This window comes from Podarcis vaucheri, assembly GCF_965113315.1.
Source record: "Podarcis vaucheri genome assembly, chromosome: 2".
NCBI classification, from domain to species: Eukaryota; Metazoa; Chordata; class Lepidosauria; order Squamata; family Lacertidae; genus Podarcis; species Podarcis vaucheri.
The window spans coordinates 86,913,736-86,930,768 of NC_138760.1; the positions used below are offsets into that span (position 1 = coordinate 86,913,736).

The 17,033-nt window shown below is 40.6% G+C and overlaps 1 protein-coding gene across 4 annotated transcripts in view; it reads left to right on the forward strand.

The window, feature by feature from the left end:
• Positions 1–17,033, forward strand: part of CACNA2D3 (calcium voltage-gated channel auxiliary subunit alpha2delta 3) — a 498,960-nt gene that overhangs the window by 310,943 nt on the left and 170,984 nt on the right. For all 4 annotated transcript variants that reach the window (XM_082209336.1, XM_082209333.1, XM_082209334.1 and 1 more), the window contains exons 12-13: positions 6,918–6,996; positions 13,970–14,103. In XM_082209336.1, coding sequence (XP_082065462.1) covers positions 6,918–6,996; positions 13,970–14,103 — 213 coding nt within the window. The remainder of the gene's footprint in view (positions 1–6,917; positions 6,997–13,969; positions 14,104–17,033) is intronic.

Genomic DNA, 17,033 nt, shown 5'->3' on the forward strand with positions numbered 1-17,033 from the left:
TCTCTAAAAGGAGTTTGCAAAGAACTCCTTCTGCTTGGTTGTCTTTTTGGTTATTGACTAAATAAAGTCTAACATGGCTCTGTTGTTTTTTTTGTTTTTTATTTGCAATAAAGACAGCTGTCATTTCTTGGGAGAAAAGCGAGTAAGGAAATCTATTCAGACAGTACTGTCCATGGAAATGGCTTGCAGCTGTAGGCAAAGGTCTCTGTTTCCCTGGCGGCTATAAGCCAAAGTCCCCTCCTTTCCCTCTAGTAAATTTAAGTAGTTAAGATTATTATTTGGCCAGCTGTTGCGCATCACACAGAGACTTCGGGCCTCCAGAAACATTCAGCAGGGAATAATGAGCCTTCCACTGTCAGCTGCAGGAGGATGTATCCTATAGCATTATCTTTTAACTGAGGCTGCAATCCTAGGCATGCTTTTATAGGGAGTGAGAATTTAGGGGGGCTGTCTTCTGAGTAAATATGCTTAGGATTGTGTTAACCCCAAGCCAATGCCCACTGCTGGAGTGCTGCATCTGAAGCAGCAGGTCAAAAGGCTTCGTTCCATTTTTTAAAAGCAACACGTAGAGAAGGACGGTTGACAAACGAAAATCACATGCTTTCTAGAGTGGGTGTCCACAACTTGGCACTCGCAAAGCCAAAAGCAGTTTGCCAGCATTGCTCACCATTGTCCAAACAGACCTGCTGTTTTTGATGCCAGGCTGGGGGGGGGGAGGAATATTATTAAGCACTTGCATACATTCATGTGCAAAATGTTTCTCAACCTCCTCTCCTTCATGGTACCTATTCGCTAATTACTGTGGTTTTTCTCCCTCATTTTAAATTGATTATGTTTTATATATTGTTATACTTCTGGAAGCTGCATTGGGAGATTGTACCCTGAAAGTCAATTTACAAATATTTCACATAAATAAATACTGAATAAATTATAAATAGTATTGCCAGCCCCTCTTGACTACTGCTACAGTGCAACCCTACCCTACTGTCCTTTTGCTGTTCATTGGACAGTGATCCCAGTGAAAAAGGACAATAATTTCTCATGCAGCCAGTTCAGAATAAGAGCATTAAGCACTACCCTCATTCTGAATGTGAGCTTGAGAGGGATAGGCCCTGTAAGCACCAATATCCACATTTTAATCTGAAATATCACTGGACTGCTTTTTTAAAAAAAGATTTATTAGAACACTTGAATTAGTCTGGGGAGACTTGAGTTCAAATCCTCAAACACTATTTTTCAGCCTATCACAGTGATTGTATGAAAATCAAATGTGTATGCAGGGGCAGTCATTATCTTCAAAATATTTACCATAGGGGAGTGATGATGTCCTAAGCAAGGGAAGGTCAACAGGACAAGGCACAACAATTAAAGGCAACAGTCAGCACTTCGGAAGATCAAGGTGTGGGTTCAGGACCATGGATAGTGCTCCTGCAGCTGAACAAACATCCAAGTTGTCTCAGCAACTGGCTGAGTTTTATAGCAGGCCTAGAAAGTCATTGACTGGAAGACTCATCCCCTGAGTGCTGCTTCCTGACCATTTAAAGGAATGGTTTCTTCTTCAGCCATTGACTGCAGAAGCAGGTAATGGGTTCTCAGCTGTGGGAATCTCCAGGAAGTCTGTGGCCAGCCATCAGAGTCTTACAGCAGAGAGGTCTTTGAACAGTGCTCTGGGGAGGGCAGTGGAGCTTTGGTGCCTGTGGGTAGACACAGGACATACTAGGGCATGGGTGCATCTCCTCTGTAGAACTGCAGTTGTAAGAGGACTCTGAAGAGTCATGGTCTGGGGTCATGACAACATGTACACCAACCCAAGCTCATTGGATGAAGGGTGGGATTAAATTTAAATAATGAATAATTTGTCTTTCTAAGATGCTGTTCTCCCTTCTCACAAAATATTCCCAAAGGTAGGAGCCAGACACCTCATTTATAAATGTGATTTATAATCTTTGAACCCTTCAGACCTGTAAGAGTAGCAAGTTAACTGGGGGGGAGGGAACCACATAGATGGGATTTGGACAGAAGGCTGTGTAAATAAATCTGTCTAACTCAAGGCAAGCTGGAGTAATAAAAATGACTTGGCCAAGAGAAAATGCTAAGTGGAAAAAGTAAGACAACTCTTAATTATTTGTACTTCTCATAACACCAAAGCACTACAAGCCAGTAGAGGTTGTATGGCATCCATATCAAAGTTGCAAACATAGCAAATGCAGAGCTGCAACAAAGCCAGTATTATTGTTATTTTCTTTTTCTTTTTAGGCAATATATGCTTGTGGTCCAATATTTCAAAGTTACATAAAGCAGTGCTCACAACTGAAAACTGATGTTTCTGCCGAAGCATACTTCCTCTCCCACAGAGGATAATCTCTACGAGGCGTAGTAGGTCGTTTAGGCCTCATAGGCTTAAGGCTGAAAATTAAAATATTTCACTTTTGGCTGCTCTCCCAAGCACCTGAGTTCCATATCTGTGTAACACGGGGTCATGTGCTGCACATGGGAAGCAGCCTGGGTAGATGGCAATTTTATACAATCAGTTTAAGAGTACAGCTCTGCTTCTTTGGCTCAACAAAAAATCAGTGGAGAACATGTGTGACTGATTGCTCATTAACTTTGTATTAGAGATACTGTGACACTTGTGCATATTTCCCACATGATCTACCTACTATTTCCATGTAGTGGTATGATCACTGAAAATCGGTACAGAAGGCATTTCCCATAAAATGTGCTGATCACACTGCAAAAGACTGTTGTATTTATTTTCCGTAGCAGTCCGATAAACATTTAATTAATCATAATCTAGGTAAAGGTAAAGGGACCCCTGGTCTTAGGTCCAGTCGTGAATGACTCTGGGGTTGTGGCGCTCATCTTGCTTTACTGGCCGAGGGAGCCAGCATACAGCTTCCGGGTCATGTGGCCAGCATGACTAAGCTGCTTCTGGCAAACCAGAGCAGCGCACGGAAATGTCGTTTATCTTCCTGCTGGAGCGGTACCTATTTATATACTTGCACTTTGATGTGCTTTTGAACTGCTAGGTGGACAGGAGCTGGGACTGAGCAACGGGAGCTCACCCCATCACGGGGATTCGAACTGCCGACCTTCCGATCGGCAAGCCCTAGGGTCTGTGGTTGAGACCACAGCACCACCCTCATCATAATCTATTCACAGTTAAAGGTGAATTTTCAGTGCAGTAACTATTCTGATAAAACAAAATGAAATATGAATGCATATTTATGCAAACATTGGAATTGGAAACATTTCCCCTCCTTCAGGTCAGTTTGGCTAGTGGCCTTGAAGGCCTTTCCTTAATGTCTTATGTTTTGCTGTGTTTTTATATTTTGTTGGAAGCAACCCATTGTTGTTGTTGTTGAAATATCCCTTCTTGAGGTAACAGATCTGGAGAGAGGGGATAACCATGAAACACAGTTAAAAGCCCTATTGGCAAAAATGCATACTCGAATATAGAAAGGGCAAGGTACCCAAAAGAGCAAAAAACAAACCAGGATTACAAAAGAGTGAGTCCTTGCTGCTGCTTTATACTTTAAATAGGTGCAGCAATGTGAACGCTGTAAATTTTGTGATTATATAGAAGGAGAGTGTACTGCCTCCAAATATTTTTTTTAATATATATATATATATATATATATATATATATATATATATATATATGCAGGTTTTGGTGTCTTCGGGTGTCTTCCCGTGTAAGAGTCGGGGTGTCTGTGTCTTGTCCTTAAGGAACAAAAGAAGAAGAGGCACACTAATCTAGGAACTTCCTCTCTGCCCAGAACGTTGGAGGCTATACACCACACCCCTCAACAGTATTTATAGGAACTGAAACACCAGATTCTGCTCTGTTCCAGTAACAAGAAGCCGAAAGCAACAGCCTGAAGATGACGAGTGAGACCTCGTCGAAACGTCGCACAGACACCCCGACTCTTACACGGGAAGACACCCGAAGACACCAAAACCTGCATTCCTGTACCCGTGAAAATCTACGAAAGCATATATATATATATATATATATATATATATATATATATATATATATATATATATATATATATATATATATATATATAAAAAATATGGTGCAGCATGAAGGCTGGGGAATTGACTCTTGCCACTAGCTGTATCACAAACAATATGCAAGATGAGCTTCACAAAATCATGTTGCACCTTGCAGTTCAGTAGCAATGAATAATATAAAGTATTAAATTTTCTTAGGTACTAAATATTAGGACTTGTATTTGTCTACATTCTGCAGTGGTGGTTGGAGATGGGAAGATAAGATTTAGCATCCTCCACATAGAACTGATAAAATCCTTTTCTTGTAGCAGTCTTCAATACACAGTTGTTGAAAGTTGATTACTTGCATCTAATTAAGTATGCTGCTCTGGCCTGTTGCCACATTTGTCTATCCTTCTCTCTGTTCTCCTTTTATTAAGAACTTTGTTGCTTTTTTATTGTGTGTAGATTAAAGGAAACCATCAGACATAAATCTATCTGATGGAATCATTCTCTGCTTCGAGTATATTTTAGCGCAATCTTCCCAGAAATAAACATTGACAACAATTTATGTACCATGTTTTTTCCTTTCCTTTCCTTTCCTTTCCTTTCCTTTCCTTTCCTTTCCTTTCCTTTCCTTTCCTTTCCTTTCCTTTCCTTTCCTTTTTTGGGGGGAGGGTGGTGTCTGGTGGTATGCCCAAACTTTACTGACTTATGCTGAATGTGTAAAATGATGTTCTTATTGCCATTTCTCTTATTAAAGTTCCATTTGGGCGCTTGAGTTCCATAGCCTTGACCTTTGGCCAAAGTGGAAAAGTGGAGAGAGGGATAAATAAAGGCACTGTACTGAGAGCTGGGCATGCAAAATAAATAAATGAAAGCAATCCTTCTCATTTCATACTGGATTTCAAAAACTGGTTTGGGGAGGAAGTAGGGATGTTGTCAAGTTTGATAACAATAAACTTGGTAGAGGAGGATGAATGATCCGAACCTATATTGACGGGTGGTGTGTGAGTACAGTGAATGAATTCATATCCTTCTTTACAGTTTCATTTTAGTTTTGCATTGACGCTGAATCCTTCTCCTGCAAAGAGATGGCCTGCCCTCAGTTATCCAAGCACTGGTAACATCCCATATGGCTTACTGCAGTGTATTAGTTAAAGAGGCTGACTTTGAAGTTTCTGTCAATGCTAATTACAGCAGCCAATTACTGAGCGAACCTAAGGTGTGTTCTGAAAGCATATGAGGCCACAATATCTTGTGGAAGGTGAGGAGATCTGGGTCTGGCCAATGCCTAAATGGAACCACGTGTATGCTGGCTTGGGTTCCATGGTAGAAGAAGAAAAACTAATGCTAGAACAGAATACATTGGCTTGTAGTTCCCAGCCTGTTTCTGATACATTTCAAAGCTGTAAATGACTTGGGACAAGCATTCTTCAAAGGAGACTTTCGCGCACATGAACCTGTTCAGGCATTAAGATGTTTTCCAGAGGTCATTCTTCAGGTCACCAAGAGCAAGGTGGCCATGTGTCCTACTTCACAGTGGATAAATCTCTATTGGAATGGCTGTCATAGGACAGTCATATGAAGTAGTCCTCAATCTGAAGGGCTCTCCAGTTTAAGTCCAGTTTAATGATAAGAAGGGGAACAGCAGAGTGAGCAATCCACAGGTCATCTGGTTACAGTATTTTGCACTGTGGTGAAATGTACTTCTATTAAACTTATAGCAATTATTTCTAATTTTGCACCTTTATACATAAATTAGTTTATGTAATTTTTGTAAATCTGTGCCCTCTTTTAGATCTCTCCCTCTCTCTCTTTTTAAAATGATTCATGTCCTCTCTTTTTTTTTGGTGCTGTGTAAGTGGCCACCCTGACCCAGTGTAAGGCCTGTGACAAGGCCTTTTTGGCTGGAGTTTAGTGCATGAAGTCTTCACAAAGTGCAGAAACAGGGACAGTGATTTACCAGGGACACCTAACAACAGCAATTAAAATAGGGCTGTCTCTAGCAATATGGAGGGTATGCCTTTCTTAAATGTGATGTGACCTTCGCAGCCTTAACTGTGTCAGGTTTTCTCATATAACTGTGTCTGGTACGGAGTTCCAAGATATTTTAAATTAATTGTCCACCTCATGAACAAAGACTGTGTTGGATTGTTCTGAGGTTTTTCTTTCCAAGGTAGTGTGGGTGGGGAAATTTGTTTGAAAGAATGTATCCATGCTTCTATACTGTGGGAAGATTCATATTAATATATATATGATCACGCATTAGAGAGGCAGAGGCATTGCCAGTAGGTCATCTCATGTTTCACATCTGTAGTAATAATTTGTGTAGTAATTAAATGTAAGCTTTAGACCAGAACAGTCTACTATATTTTGAACCATAGAACAGACTTCTCTATCATGTGACTTCAGGCTATACCTCAGTAGTGTAAAGTTTTCATTTTCACTTACTCTTAGTTTGTGGAAAATGCCAAATAGTGTGTGTGTGTTATTACAAAAATAAACAGAGATATAATTTGGTTAAACAATGCCTGATTGGAGCATAAATATCTTATTTGGCTAATACCCTAAACTCACTCATTGACATCAATGGGAACTTTTCTTTCCAGTCCTCTTAGCTCTGCAGGGACCACAATTTTCTTTTTTGTTCACAGGAAGGGGAGGTATAATTGAAGAAAAACCACTGGCAAAGTCACCCTTTATGCATTAAGTGTGACATGTAGTTTGATCCTCAGAATAAAGTTCCCTTGAAACCAGTGGAGCATTTCCGGTAGAATATGATTAGAATATTAGATTGTATTTAATGTTGCTGTGTTGTATAACCAGTTTAATACTCATTTATCAGTTTGGTTAAGGTGTTTCCTTTAAATACACTTCTGTAGCAGAGAGACATTAATTTAGCATTGTATTTTCAGGTTCGCATATTCACCTACTTGATAGGAAGAGAAGCTGCCTTTGCTGATAACCTCAAGTGGATGGCTTGTGCCAACAAAGGTTTGTTAATTTTCCTTGCAAAATATGTTTATTTCCTCCTTCCGTGGTGGCTGTTCTTTCTCCCTGTAAAATCCTCTCTGTTCTCATTTTAACTCTTTGTTTGAAGGAAGACTGAACTGTGATCCCAATTATGGCATGCTAAAGGAGCACATCCCAGTATGGTTCAGTTAACTCTATGGTCTCACAATCTATGCACAAACCTGTATTTCACTACCCCACAGGTGCGTGCAAGAAGGTGGTACTTTCAGACTATTTCTGCAGAATTAAATTGTAACCTTGTAAAGTGAACTAGAGGTGCTTTTAGAGGAAACAAATTCATTTGGTCACCCATCCTTCATACCTACTGTAATGCATTCTGTGCAAGACTAGTACAGATGGCAGAAGCTCTTTCTAGTTGTAGTGAGAAAACAGAAACTTTATCAATCTACCCTGCGATACAGAGAACTGGCCCCTAGGAATAATTCAAGGTGCTGGATTTTTCTCGAAGTTAAGCACGGCTTGGGAACTGAGGTTTAAGAGCACCTCTCCCTGCAGGAGACCCTCATTAAGATTACAATCCTGTGCATATGTATGTGTGAACACAGTCAGTGGGACTAAATAAACATGCAAGGAATTGTTTGAATCTGCCCAGTATATCTGGCTAATGCTTCCTTTTATGAAGCAAGATTGTCAGGGAGAAACGGGACCTTTTCTGTTGAGGTTCCAGCTCTGTGGGATATCATACCCTAACAAAACATTCTTGCAGTTTTTGGAAGGCTGGCAAAATCTTTCCCCTTTTGATACATCTTTTAGGATGGGTATTTAAAAGGTGTGTGCCTGATCTGTTTCTCTTAGTCCTCAGAATATAATTTGTATTTTGTTTGTTTTAAACTGGTGCTGTTTTAATAAATGTTTATGTTAATCTACCTTGAACACTGGGGAAATTGGAAATAAATGAAATCTAGCAGTTTTATAGTGTAGAATGAAATAATGTAGCAATGAATATCTTACGGCAAAGATGAATGACATCTCCTGTATTGTGTTCTATTACCATGAGAGAACGCCAAACACCCTGTAACAGGATGTGAGCTTTCTTCTGTTCAGTTAGTAGACAGGGTTTGGGAGACAGATAATAGGTTGGCCGCAGTGCCCTTTTCCCACTTGTGGATTTTGACCCTGAGGGTATTGGAGGAATGAGCTACTTTCTGTATTACTCAGAAATGGAGCTTCATTTTATGCTATGTGCAGGCACTGAAGCAGACATGTCAGGTTGGCCGTGGCCTAATCACAGCGCAGTGATAGAAAGCTCTGGTGAAACTACTATTCTTTCTGCCATCGCTTCATGTACTGATGTTTTCCCACTCTTGCTTGTGTGCGCACCACATGACATTCTAATGATTCACTTGAAGTACATCCATTTAGTCATGGATTATTGCTGTAACCGCTGTCTGTGCCCATGTGATGGAAATTACTCAATTTAAAGACTTGTCTTAATCAGCTAATATTGCGCTAGGATTTAGTCTTAGTCACTGTATAAGAATCCTTTGAAGCAAGTTTTTAAAAGACAGTTTCATCAACAACAAAGTATGTTAGCTTTTCAGACAGTACATTAGATCTAACCGCAGCCATTCAGAAAGGAGGGCCATGAGGAGGTGGCTTCCTTCCTCTCTTCTAATTTGGCATGTACTAGCCCAATCTCCAATAAATGGGAAAAAAAAGAATTTTGTTGGTTGCCAAGAACAAATAGCATATATGGCTCTGCACCATATTTTTGTGGTCTTTGAAAGAACGCTCTTGTTATCCTAATGGTTTCTTTATCACTTCCTTTTTGACCTTATCCATGCTAAAAGCCCCCAGATAAGTCTCCCTGCCAGTTTAGTGTGTAAACACTTAATGATTGTGGGAAGCACTTGGAATTTTGTTAGAAGGTTGCTAAGCAAATGTTTCAGTATTTAATCTTGAGATTGAGTGAAGTAGTCCTGTCTAAGATTTCCAATACAATGTCTTATGAGACAATGCCCTAGAGCAGGGGCAGCCAAAGAGGTTTCCTGAAGATGTTGTTGGCCATGCTGAGTGGAGCTGGATGCCAACAACTTATGGGGCACATCACATAAACTACCCATGCCTTAGAATATCCTGCGATGCATTTTAGGCATTTGATATATTAGCAGAAGGGTGTACACGGTGTTGCTTTTTTACTTCTTCCAATCTCACACCACTCTGGTAACAACTAGATAGAGGAGCCATGTGAGTGGAACTAAAGCAGAAACAAACCACTATTCATTTAGATTGTCTACATTTCCTTTGCTTCACTGGTTAAACCAATAAGGTTTAGGGCAATTTGACAGCAGATACTCCACTGATTCTAATGATGCAGCACATTTGGTCTCAACAAAACTAGTGTTTGATTTCTGCTCTACTGTTAGATTAGATTTCACCAGATTCTCTTGATGCCTTTAATTGTTTTATCGATTTTGATTGTTACGTTGTCATTGTCTTTTGTATTTATTTTATGGTAGAGAGCCATCTTGAGGTCAAAAGGCAAGGTAGAAATCTTTCAACAAAATCTTCCAATAATCCTCTTTCTGTACCTGCATAAATCTGGGAAATTTATTCCAAAGCTAAAAAGAAAAAAGGAATTAGTGTAAGTCAGCAGAACCTTTTATTGTCGGTTTCATTAACATCTCCATAAACCTTTGCTTAGAGTGTCAAGAGCAACATGAATTTATCTGCTACTCCATGTCATGTTAATTGAACCCTATCCCTATAGATGCTGCAGCAGGGTCACTAGCACAAGTTTCTTTCACTTATGGAATAGTAGGAGGGTATCCTTATTAGCTGAAGCACTGCTGGGTTCTTTTTTTGTATGGTGGGAGAATGAAAGATAATATCAGCAAGAGAGGACTGAGACCTGGCAGTGCCTCTCTGCGGAGTCTCAGAAGGACTGCACTGCAGTCTAATTCTTGCATGGATGGGTAAGCCAAACCGTGTAGCTGTCATAGAGGTCATTGCCCCTAGAATCAATTTTCCTCGTGGTGATTTTCTCCTTGGAAGCACACAGCAGAGATGGAGGGTGTTTGAAAGATTTCCAGCCGACTTGATTGTGGATAGTGAAATCCTTTCTCTGGAACTGGATCATGGTGGAATTTCACACACTGAAGGAGACCACCACCAGCTCCCGCTCCTACCGCAGCATGTTTCTCCCTTACATAAGTAGGCCATACCTTGAGGGAGCATGGGCTTAATGAGCCAGAGCGGCAGCCCATTTTAAATACATTAAAACAGTCAAGACCCCAAAACCGCGACAGAATAGTGTATGAAAGTTTTCAACTATCTTCCTAGCAGTCTGTAGGAGAAGGGGCAAATTGTTACCAAGATCTTCAGATGCACAAGTAACATTTTCCAAAGGTTTGGCTTGCCAAATTTTAAGGGATTCGGCCATGCCTCTCCCTCAACAGTCAATTACAACTGAAAGCTTGCCAGCTGTGAAAACAAAGGTGTACTTCAATGTTTTAGTTAGCCACAAACAAAAGAGCCAGTATTAGGCGAGTCTTTAAGAAAATAGTCTACCTCACTATAGTAATTTGACAGTCCCTTCCCTTTAATGTTAGTTTATTTAAATATTAATTGTACACCATGTGCCTCACACTTTACATAACACTGATGAAAGAGGTTGAGAAAATTCATCAATACATCAGTCTGTGTGGGGACAAAATGGTGACAAGAGGCAGTTGAACCTGTGGAGTTATTATTAAGCTATTATATCACTAAGAAATAACTAAAAGATTGGCTATTTAGACCCGCTGCTGTAGTATCCTAAATTGTGATGTTCTGCAGAGAATGGCTCACACATTTCAATGTAGGATGAAAGGGCATGCTACCTGCATAAGTGTAACAAAGCACTTAGTTCTTTTTCTCACTGCTTTTCTGCTCCAAACTTTCACTTGCCAGTTTACTGTCCATCTTACTTATTTATTTACTGTATTTATTGGCAGCTCTAGATGTCCAGATAACCTAAAACAGATTACAAAAGTTAAAATTAATTAATAGTAGAAAAAAGCAAGAAAAATTAATACAGCATAAAAAATGAGATGGTCTTTGTCTAGCATGGAAAAGGTGCCATGTGAGCTCTAGGGAGCTCATTCAACAGCTGGCATGTCACCATTGAAAAGACCCTTTCACTTGTAGCAATCTGCTAAACCCACCAGGTGGGAAACTCGGATAAGGACCTCTGAGGATCTTAAGGTCCCGATAGATACAGATGTGAAGAAATGATCCTTACACTTCAAGCTGGGTTTGGAAATGGACTGCATGCCAGTGAAGATGATGAAGTGTTTTACTCATATTTCCCCTTCCCCAGTTATCAGTCTCACAGCTGCATTTTGAACTGATAAAGGTTTCTGGACCTTCTGGACCAGTTTTCCCACTTACAGCACAGTACAATAAACCAAGAAGGGGATTACTAGTACATAAAGTAAAGGTAAAGGGACCCCTGACCATTAGGTCCAGTCGTAGCCAACTCTGGGGTTGCGGCGCTCATCTCGCTTTATTGGCCTAGCGAGCCAGTGTACAGCATGTGGCCAGCATGACTAAGCCGCTTCTGGCGAACCAGAGCAGCGCATGGAAACGCTGTTTACCTCGGAGCGGTACCTATTTATCTACTTGCACTTTGATGTGCTTTCGAACTGCTAGGTTGGCAGGAGCAGGGGCCGAGCAACCGAGCTCACCCCGTTGCGGGGATTCGAACTGCCAACCTTCTGATCGGCAAGTCCTAGGCTCTGTGGTTTAACCCACAGCACCACCCGCGTCCCTACTGGTACATAGGTGACTGAAACTAGGCTATTCCTTCCCAGGTAAGGCTGTATCAGCTCAAGTGGACCCAATGGCAATCCAGGCAGTTTGTCTCCCCAGTGACAAAGATGGATCAATGTGCGCCCCCAGGCTATCAACCTGAATATGTAGTCCAGGGCTGGAGGAAAAACTCCTAGGGCTAACATGCCTATGGTGGCCAGCAGAGCTAGAGGCAAAAGTGGGCATAGCAACAAGTGTTTATTTGACCTTTGAGCACCAGACTAGTTTCTACTTACACTCTCACACACCCCTCTCTATCTTCCATCCAGGCAAGCAAAAGTCATTATCAGAGTTCAAGGATACATTCCAGCCAGGCAAAAACACTCAAGGAGGGTGTGAAGCAAGGCTGGTGAGTGGTGTGTCCTGGGGAGAGGGGAATGTGGCTGGGGAGGGGCTGTGACCTGGGGAAGAGGCCCATGGGGCAGAAAGAGAGGCATAGAGGGCTGTGTTTAGCCTCTGGGCCTGAAGTTCCCTTTAGCAGGAGTGGAACCCCCTCTGGAACAGGTTGAACACCACTTACCTGGCAGGTGAACCACCCACTTGCATTGTCTCTGCCTTGTATGGATTGAGCTTCAGTTTGCTGGCTCTCCTCCCAACCTTTGCTGCATCCTGGCACTGACTTTGCACTCCCACTGCTCCACCTGATGGAAATAAGTAGTGGAGTTGGGTGCCATCCACACATTTGCCTGCTTTGGTGCTTTTAAAGTGAAAGGGGGTATGTAAATGGTTTAATAAACAAAACAAATAAATTCTGCTCAAACCAGTGGATGACCTCATTCAGCATTTCAAGTACCCTTGCCTCTGTGTCAGTTCTCTACTCCAGATCCTGCTCCTAAAGCTACTTCACCTAAGAAAAACAACCTTGGGCTTTTTTTTTTTTTTTACATGTCTGTGCCTTGCTTGCAATATGTGTGGTTAGCCCTCAAGCTTCCTTGCTGTAATAATGTCTGCAAGAACTGTGCTGTGTCTTTTTCCACAGCTGTCCTTTTCTGTGCAGTGACTAATGTGATGCTCAAAATTGACAAAATCTCAGAACATGAAATTTACACACACACACACACACAGAGAGAGAGAGAGAGAGAGAGAGAGTGTGCCAGCTATCAACAAATGCACATAAACCAAAAAAAAGTCTTTAGAATATCAGCATGAGCACTCCTAACAGAGGACTGGGCCACTCAGAGCAGTGGAGCTACCCAACACTTTCGAAACCTTGCCAACTTCTGGCTGGCACAGCAGAGAGGCTGAGATTAGGATCTTCTCCAGCAAATGGACTTGTAGGCTCTGCCCTGACCCTGGAAAACCCCATTTGGGACCTTCCTCTGGCTACCACTGTTGCATTGGCTTCACAATAGCTCACATCTGCAGTGGTCACAGCAGGGATTTTCACCATGATCGAGTCCCTTTGCCAGAGAAGGGATACAAGTTCCAACTCCCATTATAGATTGGGGTTTAGGATTACTTCTAACATACAATATATTTTGAGTTAGGATCACTCCCTAAGCCTAGTGATGCAGTCCACATAGTACTCTCAGTACATAAGAGTTATTTAGTTCCTTACTGGCTCAGTGGATAACTATGGACTGCACTGTATGTAGCATCTGGCCACTGCAATGGGCAGAAGAAGAAATTATGGTGCTTGGAATTCTGTATTCTGGTGAAGAGCAAGAATTGGATACAACCAGACATTTTTTACAATACCAGCCTTACGTTTGTGATGCTGGGTACTTAGAATGGGGTGGGGGTAGGGGGAAGGCTCTAAAAAGTTAATAGATCCCTAGTATTTTTAAAAAGCATTTACCTTTAAGAACAAACTTCTTCCACTTTTACTTTATCCTGAAGCTGAAAAATTGACTTGGAACCAAACAAATTAGGACAGGCTGTGCAATGGTGTATAACACTCTGAGGAATGGAACCTTTCAGGACTGACATATCATTTCACAGACTTGTGCTTTCACAAATTAATGCGTGACAAGCCTTCTTCAGAATTTTTTTCCTTCAGGTCCACCCTCCCCCCCCTTTCCCCTATTTCTTTCTGTGCAAACAGAAGACAAGATGAGTGTAATTATTATGCATATTCTATGCTCCCCTCTGTCTGCATGGCCTCATGTTTCTCTCTCTCTCTGTGTTTTTTGAACTTCCGCAGGGTTTTTCACTCAGATATCTACTCTAGCCGATGTTCAGGAAAACGTTATGGAATATCTCCATGTGCTTAGTCGACCCAAAGTGATCGATCAAGAGCACGACGTGGTATGGACTGAAGCCTATGTTGACAGCACTGTAAGTCTTCAAGAGGCAACGTTTAATACATCCTGTTTATTTGCAGAACACCCAAAGGAATTTGGTATTGTTCTCATATTGCATTTGACACTACATAGAATGTCCTGAGCTTTTGCTTCCTTGACACTGGATTGTGCATGAGCTGCTAAGATGAAGTTCAATTTACATTACATTACATTGAATTGACTAATTTCACCTGCAGCAGTTACTGGGAAGTCTTTCATTTGTAGAGAATGTAAGGCTTCATGTATTAAAGCCCAGTAAACAAAGCTGCCATTTTGCTTGTCAAGCACATAAAGTACAAATGTATGGCATAAGTATAAATCAGCTAATGCATATAAAACTCATACAACTGCAGTCAATACTAGGAATTTTTAAATTTTAATTTAATTTATTAAATTTGTATGTGCAACAACCACAAGACTTGCTTTATATCTGTATTTGTAGCATTTGGAAGCAGCCCAATCTGCTTTGGACCTGCTCTGGTCATTCTATTGATTAGTTTTTTGGGTCTGAATCTGATCTGTTACATCCAAAATTCAGGAGTTCAAAATAACTATAACATTTTTTCTTTTCACATAAGTAGATAGAATTTGCAGGCAAATGAGCCCTCCCATGTCAAATTTCATGCAGACCCATCCAGGGGGTTTTATGCAAGGAACCTTTAAAAATTATATTTTTTAATAAAGACCTGTAATGTTTTGATTTCCTGATAGATTTGAATGCAAATTGCATGCTTGGTCATGCTTTTGCGCGGGATGAAGCCTGCCAATTTTCAAAAATCTAGTGGTTCTGCAAAGGAAGACTTTAGCGTGATAGAAAATAGAAATCGTGTTCCCTCCCCAATTTTATTTGTGGACAATCAGATTGAAAACTGGACACAAGGGAAGTGCCCCTAGATAAAGCTCAAACAAATAGGTTGCACATTTAAGGTTTTTTTTTGGGGGGGGGAATGAGACCACAGAGCAACTTGGAAGTTATGGGTTCCTTGATCCACCTTGAGATACATTGTTAATGATGCAATCTGGCCTGAGGAATGTGAGATCAGGACCCAAATCACTCCAATTCCTCTTGTTATTTGGGGTGCACACGTTGCTGACACATACCCCTAGTCAATACCAGTAGGTCAAGTCACAAGGTTATAGTTCCAATGCTATAAAGCAGAGGTAGGTAACTTGTTAATTACTAACAAGGATACCAGGTATGTGAATGGCTCCTAATCTACATATTTTACCCTACACGCAATAAACTAATTCTGCATACCATTTTCATGAATGTGGCAGATGTTAAGCTGAATCTGGTGGATATGTGATAGATCTAATCCAAAATTGCGCTCTCCTAATTTGAGGTTGGGGTGGGTGGAATGGAGAGTTAAATCCCAACCCAAAAAAGGAGGAAACAACTTCAAGGTGAGTTTGGAAATCATATTCTGAAGATATGTGTACATAGAAGCTGGTATGCTCAGGATTCCAACAGGAAACCTTGCAGAAATGCCTTGGGAGTTTTTAGTATGTGAACAATATGTTTAAGAATGTACTATTACATTTTTAAAAGGGAGATGCCTTTCATGTTGAAGTTGAGTAAATACCCTTTCTCCTTTTACTGTATGCCTATAAGCATGATTGGTAGAAAATATTAGAACCGGTATTGTTTTCCAATGACAATATAACCTTTTATTTTGTGTTTGTTTCGTTTTCACGTGTTTTTTATGGTAAGTAGTAGATCATTTTGATTGTTTGTAGAACTTACTTGCAGTTATTTTAGAAACAATACAATTCTAAACAGGGATAACATATGGTGGGATCTCTTTATATAAACAGCTATCACACACACTTGTAGCTTAGTGTGAGTAGAATCTAACATTTGTTCTAATTGCCTGTACAGATTTTCTATAGTTCTTTTCTGTTTTTTAAACTCCACCAGAACTAGACAAATCTCAGAAATCTCACCAGGTGAGCTCAATCTCACTTTTTGAAAATGTTAAACATATAAATAAATTTGAGATTCATTAGCTTTGTGCAAATTTATATGAGAACTAACATTACCTCTATCTGGAAACATTGTTAGCATCCACGTTCATTGGTGTGCTAAAGGAACTGTACAACTTTAAACTGTGTTATTCTGACAAATCTATGACAATGGATAGATTTTAATATGCTTCTTGGTTTGAATCAGGGTTAAATTGTGGATTTCCAATCTTGATCTCCAATTCTCTAGTCCTCTTTTTTGTGGGCTCTGGTTTTTGTGTTGTCTTTTTGGATATTAAAGGGATAATAATTGATAGCTCTGGTTCCCTATTGCTAATTGCAGTTTCCTGGCAGAAATCTTTAGTTGATATTTGTTCAGACATTATAACAGGATAATTAGGCCCATTATGTAAAGTCTATTATTGAGTCTCACGTGATCAACTGTCTGGCATATGGTGAGGACCTGATAAGAAGGAATCTTTCCCCACGGCCCCATTTTCTTCCCTCTGTCTTAATAAGGGAGTTTTAAAGTGGGTGATGCAGAAAGGAGAATCTTACAGTTCCTCAAGAGTAGGGAGAAGCATTAATAAATTCCACCAACTTGCATTGTGCAGGAATACAATTGTATTGTGGTTTTTGTATGCATAGACTACCTGGCACCTCCAGCTAAACGCAACAGGCAGCAGGTAACGTGAAAGATCTCTACCTGAAATTCCGGCAGGCTTCTGCCAGTTGAAGCAGATGAGACTGGTTTAGGTGGACAAATAGTTCAACTGCTATAAAAGCAGCTTCTTCTTAGTGTTGCCAGTCAAATTTTTCTTTACCTTGGCTTGGAGACAAATTTCAGAATTTTTTCATGAGTCACCTGAAAGCATAGGTCCACTACCTTCCACTTTCTCTGCTGTGGATCACAATCCAAGCAAAGGAAGAATCCCTGTTTTACTTCCGCTCTATCCTCAAAAG